Source organism: Sus scrofa, chromosome 3 (genome assembly GCF_000003025.6).
Source record: "Sus scrofa isolate TJ Tabasco breed Duroc chromosome 3, Sscrofa11.1, whole genome shotgun sequence".
NCBI classification, from domain to species: domain Eukaryota; kingdom Metazoa; phylum Chordata; class Mammalia; order Artiodactyla; family Suidae; genus Sus; species Sus scrofa.
In genome coordinates, this window is record NC_010445.4 from 59,775,833 (window position 1) to 59,785,844 (window position 10,012).

Genomic DNA, 10,012 nt, shown 5'->3' on the forward strand with positions numbered 1-10,012 from the left:
ATTCCCAACATTCCGGATTCAATCTTTCCCCCTTTCTTCTCAGACTTGAAATCACTGTTCTCTCAGAGTTAATCAGAACTAGGCGGAGGCCAAGAAAAACAGTGGACTCTAAAAGCTTATCAAAAACAAATCCTGCTCTTCTGAAAAGGCATTTTCCAAAAAGGCTTCCAGCAGTGAACAGTGGGGTTAAATTTTTGCATAGATTGTATTATAAGAGCAAGAGACTGATAACCCACTTAAATCTTATGGAGAAGCAGGTCAAGTCAAACGAAAAGACGGTCCCTCCAAGCCAGCCCATCCTACGACCCCCTCCCCCGCTCTGCGGCAGGAACTCCGGCGCGTGGGGCTTTGCTGCAGCCGGCACTACCCACGCATACTCAACTAAGAGACTCAGACCACGCCAGCCATGCCACGAGGTGTGTTTATTTTCATTAATCATACAAATAATTTTCTATAATATCCCAGGGCAAACCGGATAATTTGGCAGTCCGATTGGAGGGTCCCTTCGGAGACCCAGGGGCCGATGGCATCGGCACAGAGCGCCCGGGTTCACAGTGCAGCTTGTCGCTTGTGTCCATCTTGCAGGTGGCTCTTCCTCCACATCCCGATTAGGGTCTCCAAGATGTTGGGGGTGGAGAATCCTCCCGGTTCTTAGGAAATTTCACTTGGCTTGCTTCTCCTGCTCAATGGCTGTGGAGAGCAGGAAGCGGACATTGGGGGATGGGGACTTCCTTGCAATCCCCCAACCGAGGCGCTACAAACCTGGTGTGGGCGAGGCGCCCAAGACGTCTGGGGATTAAGAAACGGGCATGGGGCTGGGGATAGACAAGCGCTTTGTCTAACAGAAAGGGGGTGCTGGGGCCGCCCAATGGGAGGCACCGGCCGGATGGGGTGGGGGCGCTGGGCTAACGGGAAGTGTGGGTGGGGGCTGGGCAGGGGCCCGCGTACCCGGAGGCGGGGATGCACTTACTCTCTTTGGTGGGCAGGGTGTTCTTCTCCTGCGTCTCCGTCTTCTTCAGCTTGGCCTTATCGAAGCTGTTGATTTCGCCCATGTCCGGCTTGTCTGCCATTTTCTTATAACAATCCTAGCGGGCAAACCAAGGCAGTTGGCCTGGGGCCTGCGGCCCCCTCCGCGCTCCCCGCCGCCGCCACTCGACGTGGCACTAAAAGCCGGGGCGTTCCCGGCAGCCCCGAGGCCGAGGATCTGGGAGCTTTCTGCACCGCTTCCGCAGCCCCAGGGCGTGGCGGGCCAGGGCGTCCCGTCGGGGAAGCGCGCCCTAAGCAGCCGCTGCGCTTCTGCTAGGGAAACCCGCTCAGTTCCCAACCCAATGGGGCCCCCGCCCAGCGCGCGGCTCACCGAGAAGTTCCGCTGAAAGCCCAAGGTGCTGCTACTCGCACTCGCCTCGCTGCAGCAAGAGACAAAAGAGCGGCGCCCGCCCCTCGCCTTATATACACCGCGCCCAGCCCCGCCTCTCGCCCGCTGCAGCGGGGGCGGGGCCGGAGGCCAGGGGGCGGGGCCAACAAAAAGCCTAGCTTCCCTGCCACGCCCGCCTCAGGGCTACCCGCTGGGCTGGGTGCGGCTCTTCCCGCGCGCGCGGGGCCTTTGAGCTCTGTGCTCCCAGCTCGCGGAGCCACCGGCCTAGAGGCTGCAGGCGCCCCCAGGTCGGGCACCAGGCACTCGTTTTCCTACGAGGTTTCACTCCCCTCTCCGCTAATCTGTTGCGCACCCGCAGAAGGTGCGTGAGGGGCGGGCGGGGGAGGGGTGTATGGTTTGCTGTGAATGTGTAGCGGGTCGTTTTGAGTGTGGCTGTGCGGGCGTGCTCGCGCTCTCTGCAGCAGTCCCCACTCGCAAGAGACACCCCACCCCTGTGCAGTCCCCGCGTCTTTCAGTCCCCGCGTCTTTTGCCTTTACACCCATAAGAAATTCCCTACCCTCTTTTCCTCTCCTTGGGGAGGTGAATCCCTGCGGGGTTTCGCACTGAAAGAATCCCAGCCCAGGGTCCTAGAGGTGAAAACACGGGGTGGAGATGGGGATGCAGATGGGTTTCCACTGCTCCTTGCTCAGATTGTGGGCCGGTTGTCTCCCTTCCCCGAGCTGAACAGCTCCTCCAGGATCCTTGGCTGATCTGCCTCTCTTGGGCGCTTGTTACAAAGCATTGTCTGAAATGCGGTGGTGGCAGCAAGGGGCTCGCAATGTTCTTTCTCTCACAGGGCTTCTAGGAACGCTGTGTACCAACGTTCGGTTTTCCTCCTTGAGTTAACCTTGAAAATGTCTCTATAAAGGTTTTTGCTTTCCTCTTTAACCCGTTATAGGAGTGCTATAATGCAGTTATTCCGATCTTTGTTAGAAAACTTGTATTTTCATCCTGCGCAACGTTTTTAAGTACCATAAATTAACAACACAGGGAGTAAAGCTGGACATTGTTTTATTCGCCCTGGACTGTCCAACGACAAGGAGTAGTATTACCAAGCATTTTTTTTGGGGGGGGATGTCTTTCTAGGGCCGCACCCATGGCATATGGAGATTCCCAGGCTGGGGTCTAATTGCAGCTGTAGCCACTGGCCTACACCACAGCAACGCAGGAACCCAGCTACGACTACGACCTACACAGCAGCTCCCAGAAGCGCCAGATCCTTAACCCACTGAGGGAGGCCAGGGATCAAACCTGCGTTCTTATGGATACTAGTCAGATTTCCATTCCACTGAGCCACGGTGGGAACTCCACCAAGTATGTATAAAGTGGCACTTGGTATATCATCCTACATTCTGTCCCATCCCTTCCCGATTTTACCTGCTTTATTTCATGCTCCCTCAGTGCGTTTGGAAGAGAAGAAAATATATTTAGGTTTATGAATTTGATATACCAAACTCCTTATGTGATCTTGGGCAAGTTTTTTCTTGTCCTCTTCATGTGTAAAAGAGTTTTGGCATAGAACTTAGATGAGATAAAGAACAGTCATCAAATGGAAGCTTAACATCGCAGCCCATAAGAATGGCACAATCACACTTCATTAAGTGTATCAGCTAACAATTGCCACAATATGCTGTGTAACAAGCTACCAGAAAAACTCAGTGGCTTAAAATAATCACTTATTCTCACTCATTCATCTGCAGGAAGGAGCTGTTGGGTTGGGCTAGGCTAGACTTTGGCTCCATGCTGCTGGCTGGAGCCAGCTGTGCTTCACAGGTGTGTCTCATGCTCTGGCACAGGATCTAGCTGGGGCTTGTTCTTCTCTAGGTGATGGGAAAACAGCAAGAGGGCTGTTGCCCAAGAGAATGCAGAAGGGTTGAAGTGTGTGTAAAAGCATGTTATGTCACCTCATGTCTGTTAACAGCCAAATCCGTGGAATGGGGAAGTATATTCCAGTCATGGTGGGAGAGGAAGGAGGATGAAGATTTCTTAAATAAAAATCCAACTTTGGGAGTTCCCCTCGTGGCTTAGTGGTAATGAACCCAACTAGTATTCATGAGGATACAGGTTTGGTCCCTAGCCTCACTCAGTGGGTTAAGAATCCCATGTTGCCGTGAACTGTGATGTAGGTCACAGACTTGTCTCGGATCCTGCGTTGCTGTGGCTGTGGTGTTGGCTGGAAGCTGCAGCTCCAATTTGACCCCTAGCCTTGGAATTTCCATATGCAGCCCTACAGTGAAAATAAATAAATAAATAAATAATAAAATCCAACTTTCTAGTGAGGGTGGGCAAACAACCATAACAAACAACTCTCGAAGGGGCTTAGTGCAATCAATTTTATTTTCCATTCAAGCAGTGATATGTTATGCAGTTTCTGCTCAGGTAGCTTTCCTTCATGCAGTGACTCATGTACCCAGACCCCTTCACTCTGCCCACCTCTAGGTTCTGGATATTTACCCCATCCAGCCAGTGGATGGGAAAAGAGAAGACAGAGGACTGCACTAGAATGTTTACAGACCAGGGCTTGGAGGTAGTCTCCACTACTTTCGCCTTCCTCTGTTTGGCCAGGACTGAGTCACATGGGAACCTGGGTAATGCAAGGCTGGGAAAAGTAGTCAGGCTGTGCTCCCAGGTGTAAAAGAAAGCAGGGGGCAGATGAACTTGGAGTAGTCTCTACCAGGCACAATTGAAGGGATCTGCCAAACTTGAGCATGACACTCAGAGACATGGACTATTGGGAGGGTCTCCCTGGCCCTGGATTGCTTTTTAGATGCAGTGCCAAGTGTTATTTAGGTATTACCTTCCTAGTCCCCCCACCTTTGGCTTGAGCATGGAAATATTCAATTGTCTCTGTTTGGACCCACGGTGAACTCCATTTCTTAACCTCCCCTCCCTTTTTTTCCAGCCCCACTCATGGCATGTGGAAGTTCCTGGGCCAGAGATCGAACTTGAGCCACAGCAATGACCCAAGCCACTGTAGTGACAATGCCAGATCCTTAATCTGCTGTGCCAAAGAGAATTTCCCAACTTTTATTTGGGAAACAAAGGAATCTAATTCTTCTAGATAGAGCTGTGGAGAGACACATTTCAAACATATCAAGCTTGCAGGATTTCCAGACTTAAGAGCTCTAGGTAGACTTGCAGACATTGTCTATTTTCACCCAGTACATCTCTGTGGCCCAGATCTAAGAAAGCAGGTAGCCTCTTAGGCATTTGTTGCTTAAGAACAAAGTTCATGTGGTGTAGGTCGCAGACACGGCTTGGATCCTGAGTTGCTGTGGCTCTGGTGTAGGCCGGCGGCTACAGCTCTGATTGGACCCCTAGCCTGGGAACCTCCATATGCTGCGGTAGTGGCCCTAGAAAAAGGCAAAAAGACCTCCCCCCAAAAAAATAAAAAAAAAAAAAAAAGAACAAAGTTCACACCTTTTAGTTTCATTCAATCCTATAGCAAAAGTTTTATTTTTTTTAATTTACATTTTTTTTCTTTCTTTTTAGGACTGCACCTGTAGAATATGGAAGTTCCCAGGCTAAGAGTCAAATCAGAGCTGCAGCCTCAGGCCTACGCCAGCCACAGCCACAGCAACACCAGATTAGAGCCGCATCCGCCGACCTACATGACAGGTCTTAGCAGTGCCAGATCCTTTAACCCATTGAGCTAGGCCAGGGATCGTACCTGTATCCTCATGGATACTGGTCAGGTTCTTAATGTGCTGAGCTACAACAAGAACTCCTGGGCAGTGGGTTTTTTTTTTTGTTTGTTTGTTTTTTGTCTTTTTGTCTTTTTTTTGCTATTTTTTGGGCCGCTCCCGCGGCACATGGAGGTTCCCAGCTAGGGGTCCAATCGGAGCTGTAGCCACCGGCCTACACTAGAGCCACAGCAATGCCGGATCCAAGCCGCATCTGCAACCTACACCACAGCTCACAGCAACGCTGGATCGTTAACCCACTGAGCAAGGGCAGGGACTGAACCTGCAACCTCATGGTTCCTAGTTGGATTCGTTAACCACTGCGCCACAACAGGAACTCCGGGGCAGTGGATTTAAAATGACTGGACATTCTTTGACACTTGTCCCACTAATTTCTGAGTATAGACTCTCCTTCATGACTTTCTTCTAGTGAATAAAATGTGGCAGAAATTATGCTGTTTGATTTATGAGCCACACAGCTCTGCCTAACTCTCTCTCAGGGTGCCTTCACACTCAGAAAACCAAGCATCTACAAGGAAAGGCCACTTACAGGCAGTCCAGCCACAAGCCTCAGCTGAGCCAACAGCCAGCATCAACCACTAAGCATGCAAGTGCATGAGGTAATGCTGAGTGGAGCAGACACAAGCTGTCTCTGGCCAAATTGCAGATTCCTGAGCAAAATCAATGTTGCAGTTTTTGTAAATCACTAAGTTTGGGGAATTTTTTTCTGTAGCAACACCGCTCATTTTCCCATGAGATAGAAAAAGCCTAACTTAGTGGTGCCAATCTTAGGTTCCATTTGGGGATTTTTTTCCCCCCTAAATATCTTCCATCAACTCACACATTCACTTTTCCCTAAATGTTTATCAAATGCCCACAGAGTATCGGGCAGTGTTTTGGGTGTGGAAGATAGAAAGATGATGAGCCTCTTAGTAACAAGTCTGGTGTAGTAATTGAATGACTGAGTCAGTCAATGAGCTGATGCTGGTGCCCTGCGTTTCCTTATGACTTGGGGCGTCATTTGTCTGACAGTGTATCAGCCTGCTGCTTGGAACAGATTGCATACTGTTCACAGATGGTGTAGAGGAAGCAGAGTCACTCAAAGCCAATTATGTTTCCATCGTCGTTGAGAAGGATGCTCTGGAAACTGCAGAGCTAATGAGAGAGACCTAAGGGGAATCTTGATGACTGTCAACCTGGTGGTAGGGGGAAGCGGGTGGGGGCACTTTGGAGATTTGCTGTGGGTCCAACCCTCAGTCCAGGCCAAGCTGACTATTTTTTCGTTTTGTTTTGTGTTTTTAGGGTCATACCCGTGGCATCTGGAAGTTCCCCGGTTAGGGATTGAATTGGAGCTGTAGCTGTCGGCCTATGTCACAGCCACAGCCACAGCGACTCAAGATCTGAGCCACATCTGTGACCTACACAGCAGCTCACGGCAACGCTGGATCCTTGACCCACTGAGTGAGATCAAAGATCGAACCTGCTTCCTTATGGATACTAGACGGGTTTGTTACTGCTGAGCCACTACGGGAACTCCCCAATTTGACTATTTTTTAAGGGACTTGAATGGAATGTAGATAGAATGCTGACTATATGGGCCAGGATGCAGCACTGTAAACACCAAAACAAGATCCAGTGGAGAAATGGACAAGATATGATGAAATGAACCTGAAAAGGACAGATGCTGAGCCTTCTTGGCCTGCCTCTTAGCCCTACAAGTGCAGGAAGACAGGAGTAAGAGGGTTAACTGTCAAGGGGCACTGAGATTTGTGACTGTATGAATAGGAAGATGGAGTTCAGTCCAGATTGCCTTTGAGTGTAAGGAAGACATTCACTCCTGCTTCATTTACTCCTTGCTGAAATGCTCACATGAGATGCTCTTCTTAGTCTAGATGTTCACCTTGGGTAGCTTCTTGTCTCATTTAGAAAGCGGCTAGTTGGAGTTCCTATTGTGGTACAGCGGAATTGCATCTGACTGGTATCCATGAAGATGCGGGTTCGATCCCCTCATTCAGTGGGTTAAGGATCTGGCATTGCCGTGAACTGTGGTGTAGATCGCAAATGTGGCTCGGATCACACATTGCTATGGCTGTGGTGTAGGCTGGCAGCTCTGATTCGACACCTAGTCTGGGAACTTCCATATGCTAGAGTGTGGCCCTAAAAAGCAAAAAAGAAAAGAAAAGAAAAGAAAAGAAAAGAAAAGAAAAGAAAGCTGCTGGAGTGTTCTCTCTTCGACCACCCCTACCACTGTCTAAACTTTTACCTTATTCCATTTTTCTTCTTAGAATCTGATAAAAGAAATATGCACATATCGAGGTATGGGGAAGTCATTCTGGCTTACACCTGCATTAACTTGAATTTTACACTAACTGGAATAGCCTGATTGCAGCCTATCAAACATACATTGTATATCTATTTTAATTATTAAGGAAAAGGGCACATTGACCAGAAGTAAAGAATGTCCATGTTGGAGTTCCCTTGTGGCTCAGTGGGTTAAGGATCCAGCATTGTCAGTGTTGTGGCTCTGATGATAGCTGTGGTACAGGTTCAGTCTCTAGCCCGGGAACTTCCGCATGTCTCAAGCATGCCCCCCTCCCCATTATACCCATGTTCAAAATAAAGATTATATGCCTCTCTTTCTGGGACACCGATGCTGGTACTTCTTTGATCAAAAGACTCCCTTTCCAGGTGCCAAGGCCATACTAACTCACTGGGTATGTGCTGATCTGTTTTTTGAAACCTTGAAGGAATGTTTTTCTGAGTTGTTTGATGTTTGGTTTTTTGGTCTAACAAGATATAACACTATGCTGGAAACCATGCTTCTCTGGAGCAGTTCCTCAGAGTTATCTGAGAGTCTGTCTTCTGGGCTATAGTTCTCAGTTTGGCTCAGATAAAACTCTTTTCTATTCTGCTTATAGATTGTTTATTGATTCTTTTGTTGACGACTCTCTCTACCAAACATGTTATATATTCATTTCTTTGTTCGTCTCACACACTAGGAAGTGGGAGGCCTTGTCTCTCTCATTTACCACTGCATCCACAGCCCCAGGTGTAATGCCTGATATATACTAAGTGCTCAACCAATATTCTTTGAACAAATGCATAAAATGTCTAATCAAAATGGAATAATTACTCAGGGGGAGGTAAGGAACTCCCTGTCACTGGACGCATTCAATAAGCAGTGGATGGCCAAGTGTGTGGACTCTGATAGAGCTGGTTTGGATCTTGGATTGGAGTTTGATGCTTCTCCCTAGATGACCTCCCTGGCCCTTCTCGTGCTGTTCTTCCAGTTGTGAAACAGCCTCCTTTGGGGAGCCGGCTTTGCCATCCTGAAAAATGCTGTGTGACTCTCACACAAAGAAGGTATGGGAAGCCAACAATTCAAGATTGACCTCTGTGTTTTGCATACCATCAAAACACTGTCTCTTTTTGTAGGTCATGGTGTTTAAGGAGTCCACAAGATAAAATTGTGAAGAAAGAAGAGTGGGTCTTTGAAGTTCAGCCTCAGGGATGATTGTTTTACTCTGGAGTTGTGTGGATGAATCTCTAAATCAACCTTGGCAGTTGCGAAGTTTGCCGAAGTGGCTAACAGTCACTGTGTGGGTGAGAATGTTATTGTTTCAGTTTTCATCTCTGGCGCTCGAAGAGCAATACTGAGGGCAAATGATATTTTTTGAGCAGTTGTGTTTCAGGCACGGTGAGAAGGACTTTAAATGTATGTATCTCAATGAAACCTCACCGAAACGGTGTGAAATGGCATGGTTTTGATCATCTCTGCTTTACAGTATAAGGCTCGGAGGCTTGGTCAAGGTCACACAACAGGTGATTGGCATGGCTAGAACTTGAATCAGGCTCTGGCTGTTTCCAAACTCTAAGCTCTTAACCACCTGGACCTGACAGCAGGGTTTGTAAACTGGCAACCTGGATCCACACTAGCATATGTATCTTGTTTGGTCATATTAAATTTAACAAAAAAAATTCAAGCAATACTCAAACAGTGGAAGATGTCCAAGTTGAAGATCTAGCCACCCTGGGTCTGTATTTTCTCCTGGCAGCACCGTGATTAGCGGCTGCTCCCTTGAAACGGGGTATGTGAAGCTTTTACTTCACAGCATACGCCACCATTGCCTAATGTCTCTGCAGCATGGAGACTAATGCCACTTGCCATTTATTATATATGTACTGGTATTTTACTTAGAGTAGATAACTATTTCCATTCCCAGGTCTCTATCTATGAAGTCAGTCTTCGATTTGACCTCTAATGGTCCTGCCTCTCTTGTCTCCCTTCCTCTAGGGGCTCAGGGTTGGTCTGTGTGATCAGTGGCATATGGGAGAGGACATAGTATTCCATTTCTTTTTTTCCTTTTTGCCTTTTTCTGGGGCTGCTCCTGCGGCATATGGAGGTTCCCAGGCTAAGGGTCTAATCGGAGCTATAGCCACCAGCCTACACCAGAGCCACAGCAACGCGGGATCCGAGCCGCGTCTGCAACCTACACCACAGCTCATGGCAATGCTGGATCGTTAACCCACTGAGCAAGGCCAGGGATCGAACCTGCAACCTCATGGTTCCTAGTCGAATTCGTTAACCGCTGAGCCACAACAGGAACTCCCGGTAGTATGCCATTTCTAAGAGTAGGTATAAAAGATGAATTTCTCTTTGGGACCTGCTTCCTCCACTCTGCACTTCTCTCTCTCCAGGAAGCCAGGTGCCATGTTGGAAGCCCACATGGTGAGGAGCTCAAGTCTCTGTACAACAGTCAGGGAGAGGCTGAGGCTCATCAACTAGTAAGCTTGGCAGTCAGTCCTCTGTTCCCAAGTCTTCAGAAGGCCGCGGGTCTGTCTGACATTGTGACTTCAACCTCCTGGGAGACCTTGAGCTGGAACCATCCAGCTAGAAGTTCCTGCTTGGTACAA

General features: G+C 48.6%; 1 protein-coding gene across 1 annotated transcript; it reads right to left on the reverse strand.

Annotated features, from left to right (window-relative positions):
• On the reverse strand, positions 404-1,420 carry TMSB10 (thymosin beta 10). Its single transcript, NM_001097482.1, is given in 3 exon segments — positions 404-690; positions 971-1,085; positions 1,358-1,420. Coding segments are annotated over 2 exon segments (129 nt in total). The 5' UTR covers positions 1,071-1,085; positions 1,358-1,420; the 3' UTR covers positions 404-661.